At 37.0% G+C, this 24344-nt stretch overlaps 2 protein-coding genes across 6 annotated transcripts; one reads left to right on the top strand and one right to left on the bottom strand.

Annotated features, from left to right (window-relative positions):
• Window positions 1-14119: 14119 nt before the first annotated feature.
• Window positions 14120-18630, top strand: LOC120015944 (gluconokinase). Of its 5 annotated transcripts, none has more exons than XM_038868471.1 (6): window positions 14120-14276; window positions 14524-14684; window positions 14893-14935; window positions 15135-15142; window positions 17437-17516; window positions 17629-18247. In XM_038868471.1, exons 5-6 carry the CDS (start codon window positions 17450-17452, stop codon window positions 18054-18056), a joined length of 495 nt encoding a protein of 164 aa, XP_038724399.1. In that variant the 5' UTR covers window positions 14120-14276; window positions 14524-14684; window positions 14893-14935; window positions 15135-15142; window positions 17437-17449; the 3' UTR covers window positions 18057-18247. The 5 variants fall into 5 exon arrangements, with proteins under 5 accessions (XP_038724399.1, XP_038724397.1, XP_038724398.1 ...); XM_038868470.1 differs by lacking the exon at window positions 15135-15142 and adding an exon at window positions 18600-18630 and having other exon boundaries at window positions 14141-14276; window positions 14609-14684; window positions 17629-18002; XM_038868469.1 differs by lacking the exon at window positions 15135-15142.
• A 2965-nt stretch (window positions 18631-21595) lies between these two features.
• LOC120016311 (cell division cycle 20.2, cofactor of APC complex-like) lies at window positions 21596-24140 on the bottom strand. Its single transcript, XM_038869026.1, has 5 exons — window positions 23782-24140; window positions 23090-23365; window positions 22724-22993; window positions 22061-22642; window positions 21596-21939 (listed from the first exon to the last, which is right to left on the bottom strand). Exons 1-5 carry the CDS (start codon window positions 23878-23880, stop codon window positions 21799-21801), a joined length of 1368 nt encoding a protein of 455 aa, XP_038724954.1. The 5' UTR covers window positions 23881-24140; the 3' UTR covers window positions 21596-21798.
• Between the last annotated feature and the right edge of the window lie 204 nt (window positions 24141-24344).

Below are 24344 nucleotides of genomic sequence, written 5' to 3'. Positions count from 1 at the left end.
TTAATTTAAAGATGTTTTTTCTTGAATACAAAAGAAAATCTGGAGAAGTTTGATGATAAAAGTGATATTTGTATGCTTCTTGATTACTTATCTCTTTCTAGTGCACACAATGCTTTTGATGCTAAGCATAGAATGGTTAAGGAAAGTGTTTGTGTTAATTTTTATGATATAACCACACTTGAGGTCAATGTGCTTGTAGAGAAATAATTTTCAGATTTGAAGGACCTTGGACATCCCAAGGAGTTAATCTCAAATGGTACCCGTGGGGTACTTATCTTGGATGAGGATGCACCATTGGTGAAGAGCTCAAAAGAAGATAAAGATCTCAAATGATGAAGCAACACCAATTGGTGAAGAAAGTGTGCAACCCTTGGGGGAGCAACTTTAAATCAAGGAAAATATATTCAAAACATGGACAAGCACAAACACTCTAAGGAACGAACAAATATTAAAGGAATATCATCAAGATGCTCAAACAAAAAGCTAGGAGGGTTTCGACGGTCATTTCTTAAACCTTTAAACTCCTTTGCATTATTTTTGTTAGATGCTTAAATTTAACTCAATTGCATTTGGAATGTTTGATTTTAGATGATATATGCTTTAGACATGATTAAATGATGATGATACGTGCATTAAGTTTGACTGAAGCATCATGGGTGCATATTTGCTTAATTGGTATCTCTTGTTGTTTTTAATTGGATTGGAATACATTGATTATATGTGGTATGCATATGTTCTCAAATATTCATTGGTATGCATGATTGAAGGGGGAGCATGCCCTAAGTCTAGGAATTCATGTTTTATCATTAATTGAAAAAGATAGAATGCATGCTAAGTTTCTTAAGTGAACTTGTTGCATCTCTATAATTTGGAAGCAATATGTGGAATACATGACTTCTGGTGTGCTTTTATTAAATTCATGAATGCATGTATTTGGTTGGTGTCAACTCCTCTCCCTATTCCCTCTTGATTGACTACATTATAGGGAAGAGATAATGATTAGAAAAGATGCATTAAAATGACATATTCTAAATTGATATACTTTCATGCAATATTAAGTATTTGAGCTTTTCTTGACAAAACATACTTATCTTGTATCAAGCATGGTGCATCCTTAAACTAGTACTTGAACTGACATATGAAATGGTTTATAGACCAAAGTTTAAGGGGGAGTGCATTTGGCATGTTTTGGTGAGAAGTATGTATGCTACTATACTTGAAGTGAGGGGGAGCTAATATGAACATTACCTTGTACTCGATCTATAGCTCACTTCATTTGCATGATTGAAAACAATTAAGTATTTGAGTATAAAATGAGAATTTCAATTAAACCTTAAGATCTTTTTGATAATTACAAAAAGGGGGGAGAAAGAATATAGTTTTTGGATAAAGATTGTAGTTCTTGGAAAAAATGGTACATCTTTAGAAAACTACATTGCACATTTTGGAATCATCAAAAAGGGGGAGATTGTTGGACCAAGACTTAGTGTCTAGTCAACATTGTGTTTTTGATGATTGTGTATGATTGTATACTAAAATGTGTGTGAGCATGCTTGACTTGAACATATCCTAAAATGCTAGAAAACATGCTTAAATGGTTATTTGGTTAATTGTTTAATATCTTAATTGTGCATATACAAATGAAGGCTTATGCATATCTCTATGTGAATTTGGTATCTATATATTTTTGAGATAGTGCTGCAAATTAAGTTTTGAAAATAAATATACATGGACTAAGTTAGGGTATTAATCTTCTAATGATCATAATTTATCTTACTTAGGTCCAAATTACTTGAAACTTGAACCACATGCACATGAAGGTTTAATATATGTTCTAGGACTATAATCATGAGAAATTAAGTGCATCACATATATATTTGGTCATATGCTTAAATTCCGCCAAAACTAGGTTTTACCTAATTTTGTGCATATGTGTTCTTTGTGAACGTAGTGAACCAAATGAACTCCGATTTAAATGAAATTTCGTGTGCATCTTAGTTTCATCACTATGAACATATTTGACTTAGTAAAGTTCAAGAGAAAATGTCATTTACACTGAGTTTGCAAAATAACATTGAATTTACACTTAGAATTTATCGGTTTCACTATTAGTGACTTATTTGCTTGGTTGAGTGACCAAACGATTTCCGATTGTTATGAAATTTTATGTGGACATTCTAATATATATAAAATGATTTATCATGCAGTAATACGAATTTTCTGGGTTGTTTTTCTAATGTAATTAACCTATGCGCTCTATATGAAGCTCTTTGAGCTTACATGCAATTGGGGAGTTCTACCTCCTATTTCTTTGTAGGTTAATCATCATGAGGATGTTATATCACTCAGAATTCAGTTTGCTCAAGTGAATTGAAGTCCGGTTTTCAAGTATGAGCTTGGATCTCTAGAAAACCAAGAAAAACCTATGTTCATCAACCTTCCACTAAGGCATTTTGATTGATGATTGGAACTAGCCTTAGGGCTGTATAATATGGATATATTGGTGCTGCCAAATTCAGAGTTTGAAGTCAAGATTGGAGGGACATGTTTGGTCATGTGAAGGATCTCTTATCTTCATCAAACAAGATCTTGCACATGCTTCCTTTATTGAGGTCAATGATAAGATTTTTGTGAGAAGAAAATTGATGAAGCTAAAGGACAAATGCAATGGTTGAAATTTGTAAGAGATGAGAAAGTATACTTTGCAACTAGACAAGACTTAGATTATGAAGATATTCTTGAAGACTACAAGCTCCAACGGTACACTAATCTATGGCCGAGATTGAATTGTTTTGAATTATGAATGGATCAGATTACAACAAGACTTGAAGGGTTAAGATGACCATTTAAAAGGTGAATCCAATGGTTGTGCATAAGACCATATTCTTGCTTGCAATTTTTGACTTAAAAGAAGATCTTACTTGATTTTTGGAGTCAAAGATGGTTGCAAGTTGCTACACATTTTGTAGGAAATCATTGGAGATACCAAGGCCAAGATTTGGTGTAAGTTTGATCAAATGGTCAAAGATGACAAAATTGTTGGAGATACCAAGGTCAAGATTTGGTGCAAGTTTGATCAAATTGTCAAAGATGGCTGCAAGTGCACATGACAACTCAAATCTTGGAAAGCTAGACTTGGAAAATAATGCAAGTGCAACGGCTACATATTGTAAGGTCAAGATTTAATGATCTATTCATTCAATGGCCAAGATTTGCACATGTAATTGAAGGTCGAGATTTGAAGATAGAAAAAGATCCAATGGTGGAAATCACAAGAGCTTGGTAAATTATAAAGAGGGGTTCTTCCTCATTCCAACTTGGAGAAGCCAAAATTACATTGAAGAAATTCTTGTTCTCAAAGCTTCCAAGCTAGTTTATGCCATTGAATCCAAGCTTCTACCCAAGCCACTCTAAAGGCTTCCTCACTATTTTGCTTTTGCAGAGAGGGAGTGCTTCTCATTTGGCTTCTTATTTTCAGATTCGAAAATCCTCATTATTCTTCATTTTCTATCCAACCCGTGAGGTGATATTGTGATTCTTGAGTGTTCCTCAACCCCATTTGCTTAGTGCAAACCTTGAGTGAACCATTTATACCGAACACTTGTAAAAGTCCCTTCATTGGGCAAAAACCTTGTTGAGGTTGAGTTTAAGGGAGTGCTTGAAACCCTTGGTTGTAAAGTTTGAAGATTATCTTGAAATCTTCAGTTTTAAGGGTGACCTAAAAACCCTTGTGAGTTTTGTGGAGCTCTTGAGAAAACCACATCCTTAGTGGAGGTTGAAAAATCCTAGGTTGGTGAACCTAGGTAGTAGATGTAGGAGAAGAGTCTCCGAACTACTATAAATTGCTGTGTGGATTTTCTTGATTGCATTGCTTGCTTGTTGATTGATTAAGTGTTTTGATTGCAGAATTTTCTGAACCACTAGTCTGTCCGTGCACTGTTCACATAGCTAAACTTTGAATTTTAATCTGAATTTTTGATATAGTATTCATTAGGATGTTGTGATACTGCATACCAAATTTCATTGAATTCTGACTTGATTTGCTAGGTGAAATTTGAGTTGTAAAATCTGTGTGCAGTGTGTTGTTTGAAAAAAAAAAAATCTGTTTTTGCAATTCCTTGATTATTTGATAATTGATCATTCACCATATTGTATCACATCTTGCATTGAAATGAATATTGATTAGGATAATCATTAGAGTTCAAATTTGTGTGATAATTGTTAATTGACATTGATTTCCTTTTAAATTATAAAAAGAGATTCCTATCGGAATTTGGGGACACAATTCACCCCCCCTCTTGTGTTAAGTACGATCCATCAATTTTCCCTTCAGATGACCCTCAGAAGCCATATTTAGGCAATATAAGATCTAGAATATCCATTTATGTGAAATAAGATCCTTTTTGGGCTTCGTTCGGATAAATCAAATTCCACGGATCATGAAATGGGATTACCTTATAAAAAAATCATAAACTAATAAGTTTGGCAATTAGGTTGAAGTTCCTTGGCTTTGTTGAAGAACTTTGATTAAATGGTAGAAAGAGTTTAATGTTTATAAAAATAGTTGATTTCCCCTGCATTAGAACCATCCCATAATTGCAATACTCAGCAGTCTCAAAGACCTCTGAAGTTATTTACATAACATAATGGATCCTGCTTCTTGATAGGGATAGGAGCTAAAAAGCTAACTCGGCAAAGGGCTTTCCAAATTATTGAAGGATCTTTTGTCCTTACCATCTCTAAGGATATTCTAAAGCAAACACTTTTGGAAGTTTTCAATGAAGATGAAGTTCGTTCAAATCCTTCTCCCATTAATGCTCTTTATCAAGAATCCCAAGACCCTTATGCAGACTACGGTGATGATGTCATGGCTGACTTTATAAGCCACTTGGGAAGTTAATCATGAAGAGGAAGAAGGAGAGACATTATCATGGTCTATCATTGTCATTATTGTAATTGTCCTTTCAATTGTCATTTTGTATTTTAGTTTGTCAGCTATTTTCTTTGTTAGGCCTTTTACTTTTGTCAGGAATCTACTTTTGTAAAGTGACGATGCCACCCACTGTGTAGGCGCCTTTACCAAAGCACCCTTCCTATGTATGTCTATGTAATGGATGCTCTTTCTCATTGTAAAGCATCCAAAAATTTGAAGAGTCTTTATGTGTGTTGGTTTTCTTCAAAGAATTGTACGAGTGCTTCTATCAATATATATATTTTTTGAAATAGAGGTTTGAGGACGGGTAAGATTTGAACCCATACCCTAATGGGTGGGTGATCCCTTACATGCAACGTGATTATCGTTCAACCAGTGGCTCACTTCTGAGCGCTTCTGTCAATATTACAAGAAAGTATTCATGTAACTTATATCATTATTACACAATTTTATTCATGTAGTGTTTCAAAGGAGAAATTGAAAACTTACCGATTTCCTGATCGGTATGAGTAAATGAGGATCGGTTTCTAACTTGATTATTAGAACCAAGAATGATTCCACAGTACGAACACCTTTGTTTGCTTGTGAGCTTTTAGTTCTCCAAAATCAAAAGGTATGAAATATTTTACAGAGAGTTATATCTCTGTATTGTGTTCTCTCTTTTAAACAGAGAACAACGTTAGTTACATCTTTGTAACTGACGTAGGTTACCAGCAATTGTCTTGGAGACAACTGCTCAATAACCCACCTAATATGGGTTGGGTTGGGTTGGGTCAAGCCCTCATGGGCGGGTCCATATTTAAAACCCAATTTCCAACATCTCCCACTTGCCCATGTAGGGTTGAGCCCCTTTTAATGTATATTTCAAATTTGTACAAGCAAATTCATACAAGTGAACGGACCATGCGACCTAAAGTACACGAACAATGGGAGCTCTAATATAGAAACCTTCCATAGGCCATATTGGAGACATCAACCTCTTTGAGAAATTATTACTCCCGAATATGTACCTATATACCCCAAGTATTTTCAGCTACACATGATTGAGTATTATCCAATCCCTCACGAATTCTATACTCAATCCATCCTTACAATTACAAGTATTCTAAATAAAATCAAACTCTTTTGAATGAGATGATTCCGGCCGGTGAATACCAGTAACAGGTGTAAAGCCAACAAATACTTTTCTTTTCACCCTCATATCACTCAGATTTGAATCAACATGCTTTCCTAGGAGTGTTCCTTTATGTCAAATCATTCCATGACCATAGTTGACACTCTTAAACTAGCAAATATTAATTCATCACATCATGACATAGTCAAAAGTTGCAAAGGGTAATAAAAATTTGAGATCTATTTAAGATCTCTAGGACTCACACAGTAAAGTAGCAGGGATCCATTCTTTACTTCCTGAATGGTCGCTTGCACATGTAGTATGAAATACATGCTTTGGTGGAATTTCTCTTTGCTTATCCTTAGATAAAGAACGTATGTCATTGCTCTCCTTGTAATAAGGAATACACCATACAAGTCTGAGTCTTGTCACCAATTCACAGGTGTCAAACGTGAAATTTCTCATCTACTCACTATCAACAGTGTTAGATGACTAATTTCCACTACAACAAAAAAGTGTTTAGCTGCGGTCAAAACCGTAGCTACATGACCAACAAACCGCAGATAAAAAATTTACATGCGTTGGACAAACCGTTGGGGGAGTAGGCGTCACAAGAGAGATACCTGCGGTTTTACTAAGCGCAGGTATAGTATAAAAGGCATGCGGGCAGATTCCCTCTAGTACCTGCGATAGTAAAACGTGGCTATAAACATCTATTAACCGCAGCTATCCGCATGAACTGATTCTAAAATCATTTGCAAGAAAATGCGGGTATAACTTTAATCTAACCGCAAGTAGAGTTTTTCATTTTAACTGTTGCGGATCTAGCCTTTTTAAAAACCGTAGGAAACTGATTTTTTAATCGCAGGTGGAGTTGTAATATTAATTTTTTGATTTTTTCTCTTATAGTAACAATTTAATAATTACTAATACATATAATCTACAGATCATCTAAATTGACAAAACTAAAAACATTAAAAAAATTATTCAAATTAATAGTTATAATTTTGATCTTAAACTGTATCCACATAATATATATATGCTAATTCAACCAAAATAGATTGTGCATAATGACATTCATGATGCTGTAGATATTGAGTTCAACAGCTCAAAAATTAATGCAAAATTGTCAACTAAAGAAATTAATGTAAAATTGAAAACAAAACCTAAAGAGTAAAATCTTACCTAAAGAGTTTGTACGCGCTCTTCACAAATATAAGCTTTCTCAAACACCTAGCACCCTCCAAATGCTGCACGCAAGAGTAACCCATGTTTTACCAGAAAAGAAAAATCTCAGTTTTGAAGAAAGAAGATCTAAAATAGAGATCGATTCATTACGAGAAGCAAAATTACCGTATGATGTTGTTTCGAAATCACCGCTTGCAGAATACTGAGAGAAACTAAGTTTAGAAGAAACCCTTGTGAACTGAAATTAGGTTTAGAGAGAGAGAGAGAGAGAAAGTAACGAGGTTAGAAGAAAATAGAAGGATCGCACCTATATTTTTGGGTTCACGCTAACAAGAGTAGCGACGTCGTTGAGTTAAAAAAATATTTTATCCGCGATAATATCTTGACCACATATCTCAAAGCGCAACCCTAATGTACCACATATCTGAGACCAAAAAAAGTGCAGGTATACATCATATATATACACCTGCGTTTTTCTAAACCGCAGGTGGATAAAAAGTTAGACCTGCGATCAGTGTTTGACCGCAGGTAAAAAATCACAGCTAAACACATTTTTTATTGTAGTGTTCACACTCGGCATTCTACAAATAGACTCATGAATAGTGAGGATTTATTCATGTCGGTTCTTCTTGTTCTAAGAAACTCGTCTTGGCCCTAACCAAGGCGACCCCATCTTCAATAATATTGAATTATACTCGCTCCCACTGCGCCCAAGTCGCATTCTGAGCGTTCTAATTCAAATAGTCTCATCTCTACTCGCCCTCCTAGCGCTAGAGGCGATTGCTCATATAAGTGAGCCAATCCATGTCTATTGACACACTTCATAAATTGTACTATCAATACTCATAGTGTATGCCATAAATAAATGTTGAATAATTTAATGACATTCAAGTATTATTCAACAGTTGCAAGTACTTATATGGTCCACAAAACATATAACATTCTAAATCACATTCTACGTAAGCCAAGGGATCCACATGTTTAACAAATGCATCCCTAGCTATTGGTTTGGTAAGTGGGTCAGCCACCATATCATGTGTAGAAATGTGTTTGAGGACCACTTCCTGTTCAGCAATTGCATCTCTAATGTAGTGATATCTCATCCTGATGTGTTTGGTCTTTCCATGGCATTTGGCATCCTTGGCTACAGCCAATGCTACAGTGTTATCGCAGAAAATTATCACAGGTTCTGACGCTGATTTGCCAACTTCTAAATGCTACAGGAAACTCCTTAACCAAACTACATACTCAACCTCCATCATGGACAAGGCTACACAGGATTGCTTCTTGCTACTCCATAATATTGCACTACCATTAAGCAAGAAAGTGTATCCTGAAGTTGATTTAGACTGATCTATTTCTCCTCCCCAATCAGCATCAGAATAATCGACTAGTCGCAAATCCTCTTTTCCTTGGTAATATAGCATGTAATCTGAAGTCCCTTTCAGATATCGCAAAATCGTTTTGATTGCTATCCATTGCTTTTGACCAGGGTTCAATTGACATCGACTAACTAACCCAACAACATAACATATGTCGGGACATGTACACATCATTGCATACATCAAACTACCGACAACACTAGCATATGATACTTTGAACATTTTTTTTCTATTTCTTTTAGAGTCTTGGGACACATTTCACAACTTAGGCTCAAGTTCTTATCAATAGGGGTTCGGCTTGCCATCTTGCATATGATAACCACTACTTGAACATTTTAAATACATACAATGGTCTTCTTCCATCATTGTAAAGCCATCTCTTTGGATTGCTTGATGAAACTTGATGTTCCATTGCCTAGATGCTTGTTTAAGACCATCTATGAATCTATTTAGCTTGCAAACTTTGCGCTCTTGTCCTTTAGACTCAAAGCATAAAGGTTGATCCATATAGATTTCCTTATCTAGTTCTCCATTGAGAAATGCAGTTTTCACGTCCATCTGGTATAATTCTAAATCCATGTGTGCGACTATTGCTAGGACAAGACGAACTGAAGTTATTCTCACAACTGGTGAGAAAGTATCTTCATAATCAATTCCCTCTTCTTGAGTGTATCCTTTTGCTACTAACCAAGCCTTATATCGTTCTATTGACCCATCCACCTTTCGTTTAATTTTTAGAATCCATTTATTTCCAATGGATTTTCGACCTAGCGGTAAATCAACCAAGTCTCAGACTTGATTAGTTTTCATAGACTCCATCTCTTCTTCTATAACTTTAATCCATTCCTTAGCTTTATGACCAGATAAAGCCTCATTGACTGTTTTAGGCTCTTCATCATCCTATGGAGTAATCATGAATATTTCCCCCTCAATCTCAAATCGACGACGTGGGATTCGTTCACGAATACTTCGACCAGGTTGAGATTGCTCATAATCTTGCTCCATGGGAATTTGATCAGGCACTATGTCGCTCCCACTTTTCCCAAAAGGATTAAGAATTTCCTCTAATTCCTCTGTTGGTATAAGGGCGCCATATTCTGGACTTTCCATTTTGTAAAATTGGAAATCTTTGTCAATCTCACCTCTCACAGGAAAGTCCTCTTCTAAGAATACAACATCACGAGACTCAATTTGTGTCACATTCCCATCAGCTTCTTCACCAATAAATACGAATCCTTTAGAGTGAGAACAGTATCGAATAAAGATACACTTTATCCCTCTAGGACCAAGTTTCTCGTGGTGATGGGAATTATTGTGAACATAAGCTACACACCCCCAAGGATGCAAATTTCCTAAATTAGGTTTTTCACTATTCCATAACTCATATGGGGTGGAGAGGACAAATTTAGAGGGCACACGGTTAAGAATGTATGCAGCAGTCAATATTGCATCTCCCCAAAAGGAAATTGATAAATTGGCTTGCGCCATCATTTAGCTAACCATGTCTAATAGGGTCTTATTCCTTCTTTCTGCTACGCCATTTTGTTGCGGAGTATAAGGAATAGTTAGCTGTCGAGCTATACCCTTTTCGTCACAAAATTTTTTGAATTGGTCAGACAGATATTCACGACCTCGATCGGTCCTTAAAGCTTTGATCTTTGTGTTTAATTGATTCTACACCAAATTGGTGTATTGTTTGAAGCAGTCCTATGCTTCAGACTTGTGTGAAATTAGATAAACATGACCAAAATGTGTGAAATCATCTATAAAAGTGATGAAATATACGGCACCATGCCTAGCCCTTACATTCATTGGTCCACATATGTCAAAATGAATAAGTGGTAATGGACTATCAGCTCTCTTGGCTTTGCCAAATGGAAATCTAGTTGTTTTTCCAGCTAGGCAATGCTCACAAGTGGGTAATTCTACTTTGGCGAGAGATCCTAAGAGACCTGCTCGAGCCAATCTATTTAATTGGTCTTGCCTAATGTGTCCTAATCTAGCATGCCATAATACACTATCAGTATTGGGAACATAACTGTAATTTCCAACAAAAAAGATAGACGCATTGTCATTAAGTACAATATTAACGGTGTCTAACATCATAAAATCATCCAACACATAGCCAGAACAATAATATACGTTGTCTAGACATATTTTCACACAACCTTTATTAAAAACAAGATGAAAATCTAGTTCTAGCAACACAAGAACAGAAACTAGATTTCGTCGAACTTCTGGATCATAGAGCACATCATGGAGATAAAGTGCACATCAGCGGAAGCATTGTTCCCCATGTATATGCATATACTCCCCTTCGGAATTTGATGAAAATCTACAAAAGCTGTTCGGTACCTTGCTATGTGGTCGGTTGCTGCTGAGTCTACAGTCCAATAAAACACAGATTCAGCAAGCATTGAGCAACTACTAACATACAAGTTAGAGAGAGTAAAGTGGTTAAACATTACCTTTGGCTCAGTGCAATCACAAGCACAGTGACCTGGTTTGCCACAATTGAAACATTTGTTGTTTTTGCCTTTCTTGTCGGCGCGTTTCCCACGCTTGCTCTTGTGTCCACTAAAACTAGCTTCATTCCCCTTTTCCTTTATTGGGACCTTTACCTTTTCCCTTTTTGCGACCAGAGTTTGATGCTCTTCGCGAATCAGCAATAAAAACCTCTTCAATAGGTTTTTCAGTAAGAAGACGATCTTCTTCAAGCTCAACATGGCAAGCGACCTCATCAAATGTCTTAATGTTGTCGTTGCGGGTAAGGTTAACATGCATGTGTTCCCAAGTACTCGGTAAAGAGCGAATAACAGCTTGGACTTGTTGCTCGTTAGTCATTTCATGCCTAGCCACCCTCGATTCACTAATCATGTTGGACATGACCGTTAGATGCAACCTCATCATGTGATTCTGGCGCTTCTTATAACCATCAAATGTGAGGGTTAATTGACGAAGTCTAGTAGTTGAGGTTCCCCATATTGAACCTTCACAACATCCCAAACTGCTTGAGCTGAAGGTGCATCTCAAAGCGCAACATTATGTCATTATTCATGTTGCTCAACATCAATATGCGAGCCACACGATCTTTACGCTTATAGGCTTGATATGCTTTCATATCATGCCTATGTTGAGTAGTGTTCCCATGCTCAGGTTCAGCCATTGGTTGAGTGATTATTTCCAGCATGTCTTGCTCTTCTAGGAGATACTAAATCTTACGATGCCAAACATCATAGTTCTTTTCATTCAGTTTGTCTCCTTGGTTCAAGTCAATGACAATGCTTTTTGTTGCAGCCATTTCAACTATACAGACAAAATTGCTGACATTTTCGTTTCAAATCAATAATATTAATCTAACGTATGCCACAGAAACGAATAACAATGTAAACATTCAATCAATTCCCATTAGCATAGTCCAATTAGTATTTTTGATTCAAACAAGTGCAAAATATTCTAGTTATTAGTTCATCTAATAACTCTCAATATTTAATGACATTTCTATTCATGCGCATTTATTGTAATTAAACAAAGAAATTACAGAAAATAAACATGTCATTAATGAAAATATCCAATATGTACATCAAATACATAAATATGTATATACATAAGAAAGATGTACAAATAAAATAAATACAACATAAATCACATTTTAGAAACATAATCAGGATCCTTTTTCATGTCATCTTCATCTTCTTCGTTATGTCCACCAAGTTCGTACTTCTCATACCATGGAACAAATTGAGCATCAGAATCCAAATGATTTGCGCTACGACCAGTGCGTCGTATACCCATATTAGCATACTGACGTTCCCTCTCTAGCAGCAGCTCATCCGCAAGAGTTTCAAAACTCAACGTACTCGACCTTTGCTTCAATGAGTCTCAAACCATGTTCCACTCTTCCGGTAGAGAATCAAGAATAATCTGAATTTGTTGCTTGATGTAGAACTCATGAGCATCCCGAATCCACAAAATTTTCATCCAATTATACATATGATATATGTGTAGATGCATGGTGTGACTAGGATTTTTTTTTCTATATCCCAATAAATGTATTATTTGTGCTCTTGTAGCCACTACAAACACAAATAATTAAATCACATTAACAATTAAACTTTTATCTATTTAATTATCATATGTAATGATTTTCCGGTTACCAAAAAAATCCAGAAAAATAATACAAAAATATAAATTATTATTTTAATTAATCTGGAAAAAAATAGAATGAAAATTGGACGGTGCACGCGCTCTCACCCGCCACCACAAGTTGAATGGTCTGATGATCGGAGGTGCATTACACGTGCCACTGGCGCGCGTGAAACAGATGCAGCATAATCTGTTATAGGACGCGGGTCAAACCTGACCCATATCCGCTCGACCCACATCCTCTATTTGACTCGGTCAATCGATTGGGTAGAACACCAACGCATCAGAGCTCCGCCAGGCGCATAAGCCACACGCGCTGCCTTTGGCAGCGTTTTTGGGTGAAAAAATTTCCCGATCAGAGCCATTTGGACCTCCCGATATCATTTTCAGTCTTAGATTTACCATTAGAGTCTTTTAAATTTGTGTTTGACATTCAAACTCTAAACTTGCGACGGTAATTCATTATTAAGAACTTAAAACCAGAAAATTGAAACCAGTTTTGATTTTAATCTTTGAAAAATCATATTAATTCACATTGTTCTCCAAACATTTCACAAAAATATCCGTTAGAAAGCTTGTTTCAAGAGCTTTCCAACCATATCAAACTCGTTCATAGCAAAATTATATATGATACTCGATTTTGAACTCAAAGTTTCGGTTCTATTCATGAATTTTGAAAAACATAAACCTAATTTACACAATTTTCAGCCATGTATATATGTTTTAATCATGCAAATCATATTCAATATTATAGCAACACTGTTATGGATCGCGGGTCAAACCCGATCCGTAACCCGTCTGTCCGACCAACTATTTGACCCGATCAGTTGACTGGGCAAAGTCAACTGGATATATATATATATATGTTCTAATCATGCAAATCAGATTCAACATTATAGAAACAACCTATGCTCCGATACCAATATAGTGTATCAAAGGAGAAATCGAAAACTTACTAATTTCTTTATTGGTACGAGTAAACAAAGATCGGTTTCTAACTTGATTGTTAGAACCACGAATGATTCCACAGTACGAATACCTTTGTTTGCTTGTGAGCTTTTAGTTCTCCAAAATCAAAATGTATGAAAAATTTGACAGAGAGTTATATCTCTGTACAGTGTTCTCAACGTCAATTACATCTTCGTAACTGACGTAGGTTACCAGTAGTTGTCTTGAAGACAACTACTCAACAACCCATCTAATATGGGTTGGATTGAGTCAAACCCTCATGGGCCACCCATATTTAAAACCTCATTTCCAACCATTCATTATTCATTAAAAAAAATATAGGGGCGATGAAGTGAAAATAAACAATATTTTAGGGGGCATAGTGAAATTTATCTTCTCATGATTTTAAATTGCGTGATTGACTTAGCTATGCTACAGCCGTCATACTCGCCGTGTAATGCACAAGGCTTTCGGTTACAGATGGAAAAAGCCACAAATGTGGACGACTATTTTGTGTTTGGAATTGGCCTGCTTTTGCTGTGCAACTCAGAATCTGCTGATACTGGTACGCTTGATGTTTGTTTCGGTTTTTGATTGATTTGGTATATTTTATACAGTGGATCAAAATCATATGAATCTCAATATCATCTATCTGCGTAAGTAAGCTTATGAATCGACAGATTTGATTCTTTATTAATATGGGTTATGTTCATCTTGGTGTCAATTGGATCATCATATATATATATATATATATATATATATATTAGTTATAAGCAGTGTCAGCAACTTTGATGATTGTTTTGTGGGTGCAGCAACAGCTAATCTTTTGATGCCTAGTGTTGCTTCAGCTCGAATTTGGTGTTAGTTGTAAAATTTTCTTGTGGGGTTGAATTGCAGAGGCATTGATCTTGTTTTGGGTGAGGCTTCATTGGATTACCTGAAATTTGACCAAAAATGGCTTCCGATCAAAGAGGTAAACTAATCACTTGTCTGTTTCATCCTTTATGTCCGCATTCGAGTTGAGATTCACTAGTGTGTCTGAGACAAACTAACATTCCCCCCCCCCCCCCCCCCCCCCTTTTTTTCCTAATTCTGTGCTACTCTGTGGCTTATTGTCATCAATTTTCTTATTTCAAGTATCTGATTTTATTTTTTTTTTTTACATATATTTCTCTTCACAGGGAGAGCTATTGTACTAATGGGTGTTAGTGGTGCTGGAAAATCGTAAGTTTTAACTTTCATCCTCCGCTTTTTTGCTGTGCTAAGAATCTACAAGCCATTGAAACTCATCCAACACTTTATTATATGTCATTATTGTTGTTCGATGTTATTCTTCTAATATCTAGCACATCAAGGGAAGTCTACAATATAAAAGGGTTTTTTTTTTGTTCATGATTAATTTCTGTTCTTCTTCTCCTATTAGGGCTGAAGGTAAGAAAAATCCATTAAACTATATCAACATTGAAGCGTCTCCCAATTAAGGTTGGAATCCCGAAAGCTGCATTACAATCTTAAGAATAAGATTGCTAAACAGCAATCATATCGATGGGAGCTTGAAGTTTTATGGCAAAAATTATCAGCTATACTGGCTGATCCCTATAACCAGAATTTCCGGTCATCCTTTTTCTTAAGAAGCTTCAGAATTTCTAGGGCACTTGAGGGTAGTTTGTGGCTCAACTGACTCCAACATTTTGGGTTTTCTGATCCATCTTGTTGAAGAGCAGTTCACTTTTGACAAAACAATCTTGCCAAATACCTTACTGAAACATAGAATATAGTTTCAGTTCATTTGATTATCCTTACTGCCCTCACCTAATTCTCCCACACTGTGATCTTCATTTGAAAACTGCAGCTAAGGAAAACTGATGGCTGCAACATAGATGGAGGTCTCGCAGCCATACATAGGGGAAAAAAGCAATGAATGGATGATTTCTGCAGCTACCTACATGCTTACTTAGAGAGTGCTATACATACCTGGTCCTTATCATTGCTCTTGGTTCTGTTCTTAATTTCTTCTTGAAATAGTAATAGCTATGCCTGCTGTGCATATATACAGCATTGTCCTGGTGGAATTCTTTTTATCGTGGGTGCTGAAGCAGTATATCACGTACTATGGAAGTTGGCAGGTTGCTACTTCTGTAAATTTCAAATGTTAATAGTTCACAAATATGAAGAAATCGGATGCCATTACTTTAGAACAGTGCATTAGCCATTTACGAAGACTGTATTGGTGGTGATCTAAAGTCTTGTTTTCTTCTGTTTTTCCCTTGCCCCAGGTTCCTCCCTAGCACTGGGATTTTTGATGTCTCATCTCTTTGGGTTCCATTAGAAAGGATACATTTTGAGAATGGAAATCTTCAGCTTTTACCATACCTTCCTACTTATTTGATCTCTGAATTTCAGTGAAGCAACAAAGTGAATTACAGTTGTGAACTTAGATCCGGAGTCCTTTACTCCCTATACGGTTTCTACTCTAGTACTCCATACCTGAATAAGATGAAGGAAGCAACAAAAAGCAGTGGAATTATAATGTAAAAGAGAAGTAAAGCTAAAAACAATAGGAAGGTGCTAGACATATGTTGTACAGTCATAGTGAGTAGAACAAATGTTTCCTATTACTTCTTCTTAAGGAACTGTTTAACAGAATATAAGTTGTTATCACTGTAGGATATTACAGTAGGCAGTGAACCAATGTTTCCTATTACTTCTTCTTAAGGAACTGTCTTAAATGATTTGAGGCTTGAGCAGGAAGGGATATAACGTAGTTTGAAAGAAGTGGACACGATAGAAAGAAACTGGATTTGAGATGGCAGTGATGACAGAGAATGATCTGCATAAAACGAGTATATTTGCCAATAAGATCCCTTTCTAAGGTAGAGAACACAATGGGAATGTTCTGCTTGAGGCAATCAAGCTAGAGGTTCCATTGATGCTCTTTGACAGTATAGAAGCAGACCCCCTAAGCTCGTGGATTGGTTCATATCCCAAATAACAGAGTCCACTCTCCAGTTTAGACAACTGCCAAAACCTTCAAGATACGAAAAACTCTTCATATATTAAGGTGGCTCATCACCTTTCTAAGCCTTGGGAGTCAAGCCTGCATAATAGATAGATTAAAGTGATAGGCAGGAGTCCAAGAGAATGCTGGTTTGTTGGCTAAATGAAAATTTGATATTGATCATGGTTTGAAACTTTTGATAGGGATCCGTTTAGATGCAGGATCTGATAAATAACTGGAACCTTGATATGGATGTACTCCTCGAGAAACAGGAGTGCAGGCCACAATTGAGTCTCTACGTTTCTTACTACACCATTCTGTGGAGATAGTAATATGGATATATTCTAGGCGACCTTAATCCCCTGACTTCTGTATCAAGCAAGCGTCTGTTATCCTTCAGCAACATAAATAAGAGGTTAGCACCTTGTACAATAATAGGTAGTTATGTAGCCACCTGCAAAAAGGGTCTCTTTACTTTGGCTTGGACAGACAATTTGGTTCACTTGTACTTGTTGGAATATGTCCAAAAGTATTGAATCAATCCTCATCCAACAGTTTAACCTGTTGACATGAAATGGCGATTTAACATGGTATCAAGCACAAATCCTGACTTTGATTCTGCTGCTATGGTCTACTTGTGCTATTTTTGCATTTCCATCTTCTTTCTAGGTAACATCTCAGTTCTTGATTACCTGTTCTTACAAATCTTGAATATGTGATGCAATAGGACAATAGGGAAGATGCTGGCTAAAGTTTTGAGTTGTACCTTTCTTGATGCCGATGATTTCCATCCTCAATCAAACAAAGGTAAATTTATTTCATTTACATATGGGATTCGAAATTCCACAAGAAAAATGAGCATCCATGATGAGCATGAATATTTCATTTCTTTGAAAATTGCTGTTGGTCAAATCTGCAGAAAAGATGACTCGAGGAGTTCCTCTTTCAGAAGAAGACCGAATTCCTTGGCTGGAAGTTCTACGTGATACTCTTAGAGAGAGCTTAATCAATGGGAAAATTGCGGTACTCGGATGTTCCTCTCTGCAAAAGCGATACAGAGAAATCCTAAGATGTGCAGATCCTAACTACAAGCTGGGGAGCTATGACAGTGCATTAAAGTTTGTTTTGTTGGATGCTGCTGCTGAGGTAATTGCTGCTCGCTTAGAGAAAAGAGCCGCAGAAGGGAATCATTTCATGTCAGCAACACTTTTGCAGTCTCAGATAAACTTGCTTCAGATAGATGATTCTGAAGGGATTTTTAAGGTCGATGCTACTCTGAGTCTTGAAGAAATTGTAAGTACCATACGAGCTCGTGTTTCTGATCAGATGTTGTCCAACAATTTTTAATGATCCGGTTAAAAGTATTGTCATTCTTGATGCACAAGAATAAATTACCAAAATTGGCAGGGCAGAGTAACTAAATCATCATCATTGGCATGTATAAAAGATTTTAATTTTTCTCACAAAAAACACAGATTATTTAACGCATTTGAAAGCATTTGGTGTTTATAGAGTTTAAAACTTCAATGATTATACCATTCCAGTTGCTTTACCAGCATGGTTAAGAAGAAATAACTATATCTTGGGAAGAAGGTTCAAAGTTATTTCTCTGATATATCAAATCCTTGAGAATGCTATTTACAAAACTTTTGGTTTTTTAGTGTCTGATTTTTATAGCACATTTGCTAATTTAACATGCCTCATACTATGCCTATAACCTTGTGCAAGTGAATTTTCAATGCCCTAATTGAGAGAATGTTTAGTTTCTTTTTTCCTAATTTTTTTTTTCTTTTTAGGGAATAGAATGGCCAAACTCATCCATTGTTGTCCCTATTAGTGTGTAAGTTTTTTTTTTTTTTTTGAAAGGGGTATGGACCCTAATTGAACCAGGAATAATCCATTACAATGTGCCTAGTGAACACAGCTTGTTCACTAATAGCACTCACCATTCTCTAAAGAGATTATAAGACCACATAAAACAGCACAATTAAACATAGTCAACCATCAAGATAAAACTACTTGGACTGCAATTGTCTGTCGACACCATAAACTCCATTTGATTTAACCTCCTTTGAGTAGTTACTTACACCATAAACTGCAATAGTGTGAGTAACCATATGTAAATGGCGGTTGCAACCACCAAGCGAAAGATTAGTAACCTCTTTAGGAGATTGTGCAACCGTCGCAGGAGCATCATATTCACACGGCCAACTGGAGTAGTAAGACGAGACGAAGGAGACACTGGATTTTTGGTAGATGTCCTCATTTGTGTTACTGTGCGATTTTGTGATGGCGGTTGCACGAAGTCATACCCCATATTGTTTCAGATGTCCTATTAGTGTATATGTATACCAAGGGACATATGTAAATACATAAATGTACATGTCTCTCATATGATATATATATATATGATATTATATATCACAGCCACCGACGGCTCTACTGCTGCTTCCTTAGCCAATGATCCCCTCTTTACCTATCTCAGCTCATCATCTTACTACCATATCCCTTGGATACCCACAATCGTTATCTCCTCAATATGGTACTAACCCGCATCTCATACCTTCATTCAGCTTTCTTTCCCTTCCACCAATTCCACTAACATTCACGTCTACACTTGTGATCCACCATGTTCAACACATATCCCAAGCCACTCCCCAAACGAGTTGTGTACCCTCATGTTCAACACATGCCCAAGACACGTCCAATACAATCCCAAGCTAACCCCCCCAACTGACCTGGTCCCTCATGCTCAACACAAGTCCTATATGTTTGGCTCTCCGTTTGGGACCAAAAGTTCATGCCGCGTCTCCAATTATCCCGACGCATTGTCCGTTTATCTGTTTGGTTGTCCGTCTCGGTGGGGTCACTCCACAACAAATCCCGGTGCAAGTGAAAGCAGAGGAGAGCTACTTCGTCGTTGAAAGCAGTTCGTCCAAACTCTGTTCCGTAAATATACGCACGTGGTTTATTTACCCACTTACCCTCAAATTTTTTAATTAATACCAACTTTGTCCTTCTCAAAAACTCTCACTGCGCTGCTTCTCTCTGGTGGAAGACTCAGGTAGGATTTGCACTCTAATCTCACTCATTTTCGTTATCATTCTGTTATCTTCTTCACCAAAAATCCCTAGATTGATCCCAATTCCAGAAATCCTTAGATTGATTTCGCCTCATATCGCATGAATTGAGAGAAATCCCTAGATCGCACACACACATCCCCCCCCTCGCCTCTGGCCCTCCTCTCCGTCGATCCATCATGCTATCGCCATGTAATTGCCAGAATGAGCTTCTTCTCATCAACTCCTAAAAACAAAACCTTCCAAATAAAACCCCACAAATCTCATAGCTTTCCTAACAAATTTATTTTTTTAATATCAGATTTAAAGAAATTAATATTCACTCTGTCAATATAAAATAATTTATTCACCATAAAATATAAAATAATAAATTTAAATAATATTTAAAATAATTTATTAGGATATGTTACAATTAAAATTAGACAAAATTCAGTTAACAATCCACTTTACCTCACCACAATTTTGAACATCCAAACGTTAAAGTAGACATCAACTCACTTCACTACAATTTTTTTGTGACACACGAAAGGTTTTTTGTTAGCAGAACTCACCTCACAACACCACAAAACATCAAAATACAAAACATTCCCAAACGGACCCATTATTGTTGTATGTCAATGACATTCTTATTGTCACTCTACAGTTCTCCACACCTTTGTTGCTACTTTATCCAAGCAGTTTGCTATGAAAGACATACACGTAAATACATAAGTGTACATCTCTCATATATACATATATATACATAACAGGGCACTCAATTGAGTAAGCCAACATACATCCAAAGGCAATGGAATTGAAAAAACCAGAAGAAGAGAAAAGGAAGATAAGAGTAATGAAGACAGTATCCAGAATATACACTTTATCTGTTTTTGGTAGAACTGCTGCCTCATTCAGGCAAGTGTTGCTACTTGGTTTATATATCTCGTTTCCCTGTTCTAAGTCCAGTTCGAAGTCATAATCATTCGAAAATGTTATCTTACAAAAGTTCATTTCTTTTGCACATTGACAGTGAAGTGAGAAATTCAAACAATTTCTGCACCTGAGCAATCGAAACCGTTACAGAGCCCCTCATGCTTGGAGAAAAAAGTGTAGATATTTCTTACTATGACTAAATCCTGCAATATATATATGCCCCTCATGCTTGGAGAAAAAAGTGTAGATATTTCTTACTATGACTAAATCCTGCAATATATATATATGTTCTTGGAAAATTTCTACAGAGTTTTAAAAATTGCACACCATTTTACGAATGAATGAGGGTTAAAATGACGGTAGGAAAATTGGGGGCACAAAGTACTTTACTATGCTTTTTTTTTTTTTCCATGAGAACAATATTGAACTTCTTGACTCTTCTTTCGCTCTTTTCCACTCCGTCCAGCAAGCCGAAGAGATTGCAGGCAGATCCCTAAGTACTCAAGCTCGCACACAATCGACGGTCTTTTTTCTATGAAATTCTTCCAGCAAGAGGAAGAGATTTCAGATCCCTAATTCAAGCTGCTGTAGTCTTCAAAGGCGGTTAACCTTGCAGAGTTAAATTTAAGTTACAAATGTAATGACACTGGCATGCTTTTGATGAGCGCAAGTTCCAGAAACAAAAAAGAATGCAGTAGTATTTATTCCTCCAGCAAACATAATAAGCTACTTGTGTTAGTGTTGTTCTTGAGTGAGTAAGTGTAAGAGAACTCAACACAAAGGTTTACGTGGTTCGGCAATTTGCCTACTTGTGTTAGTGTTGTTCTTGTGATATGATGATAACAAGTGAGTAAGTAAGTGTAAGAGAACTCAACACAAAGGTTTACGTGGTTCGGCAATTTGCCTACGACCATAGGAGCGAGTGGTCTATTCTTCCTTATTTTCAACATATTACACACATCACACCTTTGTAATCGCATAAAACATACATTCTGAGACAGAGAGAACAGCAACCGACACAACAAGCCGTTGTTTCAACTTCTGCCTTCTCCTAATGCGAAACTTCAAATCAAATCCATACTTCCTTCAAATCATCATTAACGGATGCGATTCAACTGAGCAAATGGTTCTGGGTTGGTCTTTGGAGCAGGTTTAGCTACCTCTGGAACCCCAAAGACATTCCAAAATCTCAATGTCTCATCACCTGCTGCAGACGCCACTGTGCAACCATCTGGACTCTGAAAAAGGAAAGCAGGGGATTTTCAGGATATTTAGCAACAAACCCTTACCCTTAAAGAAGCTTCCAAATGAAAATATGGTATATCTACTTTTTAGGGGTTAATTTGTTGACATCAGTACCTGAGCCATGAAGAGAACTCTGGAGGTGTGACCTGTGAGCTCTGCCATCTTCACCATTGATGGGTATTTCCAAAGAGTGAGCTGATTCTGAGTAAAACCATGAGAACTAAGTAGTTCTCGTTCATTCTTGTTCCAGAGCAAAGAGCAGACCTGAGAGCCTGTGTCTACAGAGTTCAAGCAGCTGCCTGTGTGAGTGTTCCAAAACTTTATGCATCTGTCCCCTCCGCCTCCTCCAGAAGCCAGCAGATTGCTCTGGAAAGGACACCAGGCAAGAGCTTTCACTGCAGAAGTATGGTCCTCAAGCCTGTGAAGCCACTGTGTTGCAGAATTCGAAGACGCCATGGATCTATCCCATATGTGAAGAAGATTATCATTCCCTCCACTTGCTAATTGCTGGCCAGAACCTGACCATTTTAGCCCACAAACCTCTTGTTGGTGCCCTCTGTAGGTTTCAACGATATGAGATCTTATTCTTACATCATTGTTAACAATCAGGCCATCCATTCCTCCAGTTGTGAGGACATGATTGTTCCATGCCAAGGATCCAACTCGTGATCGGTGGCCACCTTTCAAAGTTCGCAACTGCAGAAAGATAAAACATCATAAGCGAACTGGCCAGCTAATAAAAACAACCCAAAAAACAAAGGATGAGATGTGACAAACCAGTCGGTTAGAGGCAGAATCCCACAATTGCACTTCAGAATTGTTTAAGCCAATAGCAATGTGCCTTCCGTCAGGAGCCCAATTAACGCTGGTTACAGGGCCATTTTCATCATCAATTGTGGCTAGTTCGGAGGTAGAACCAGTCGATGCATCCCACAAGTACACTGTGTTTTCAAGAGCAATTGCAAGGACATTGGCACTTCCCCAGTCCAGTAGATTAAGGTAGAAATCATCCACAATGTCAGGGGCATCTAATGTCCTTTCGGAAGTCTAGCATAAACAAATGAAAAAAAATTAGATAAGGACCAAACACAATCTGATATACAAAATCATTGTTACAGGTAAATTATGTTTTTGATTACCCACCTGAGAGATGTGTCTGCGTGGTTTAGTGGGTTTGGCTTGGTGGTGAGCAGAAGTGGAAATCTCATGCGGGATCAACTCAACAGGGGTGGGTGGCTTGTTCTTGAAAGCTAGGATCCGAGTCCGGTTCATGTTGAAAGTCTCCGCAAGTTGCTTCCTGTAGGCGTCTCTGGATGGCGAGCTCACTGCCGGGTTCTCCTTACCTTTTCTGCCTTCGGTTAACATGTAATGAGCATAGTCGAAGTCCATTGCCGAACGGTTTGGTATAAACCTATCCAACTGCAGCCAGGAAATAAACTTCAATCAAGAAATCGGTATACACATATGATGCATTCAGAAGAACAGACAAGAGCAAAACCCAGCTTGAAATAAAAAAATGTTTTTAAGTTCTTGAAAGGGAAAAAAAATCAGATCTGAAGCAATTTTCATCTTTCCCACAAACGGCAACAAAACCAAAAGCCCCAAATTTTCATCAATCAAAATAACTTAGCCGAATGGATCAACAGAAACCCTAAAAACGGAATAAAAGCCCCAATCGAAGAAGCAGTACAGAAACCCAAAGCAAATTTAGCACATAAATGTTTTTTTTCAAAAAAACAAAAACAAAGATGAAGGAGAATTCGGAGGGACTCAAATCACAACATAAAATTCTTAAAAAAAAACAGAAAATAAATTTCCAAGTCCAAGGCACTTACGTTCTCTTTAGAATTCCTCTTCTGAAGGAACTGTTCTTGGAGAGGGCAACGAGATTGTCCCTTCAAATTTGATGAAGAACTCGATGACCCTGCATCCATCGTTATATACCAAACAGAAACAAACAAGAAAACAAATATAGACACTATATGCAAAAATATATAAGGAAAAGAAAACCTTCACAATAAGTAGAATTAACTACGATCCTGCAGAAACAGAGTAATAAAACAGAATAGACCAAAACTGCAAAACGAAATTAGAGAGTCGGAGCAGAGAGAGCGAAAGGCAGAGAGAGAGAGAGCGCGTTCTAGGGTTTCGTTGTTGATGTTCGAGAGAGCTGATTGGTGATTGTAGAGACGAATTGGTGCGGTCTTTATAATTCTGTATGTAAAAAAGGAATTTTTGTTTTGTACAAATCTGGGTACACAACGGCTATATTTCGGAGTAGCCGTTGTACATCTGATTGACCAAAATGTCCCTCTATTTTTTCTTCCTATGGTTTGGATTATGGTACGCAATAATGCAACGGCTATATTTTGAGTTGCCGTCGTACATCTATTGACCA

The sequence above is a fragment of the Tripterygium wilfordii genome, chromosome 15 (genome assembly GCF_013401445.1).
Source record: "Tripterygium wilfordii isolate XIE 37 chromosome 15, ASM1340144v1, whole genome shotgun sequence".
In the NCBI taxonomy this organism is placed as follows: Eukaryota; Viridiplantae; Streptophyta; class Magnoliopsida; order Celastrales; family Celastraceae; genus Tripterygium; species Tripterygium wilfordii.
The sequence above is the reverse complement of the archived record's forward strand: the minus strand, read 5'-3'. Positions and strand labels throughout refer to the sequence as shown.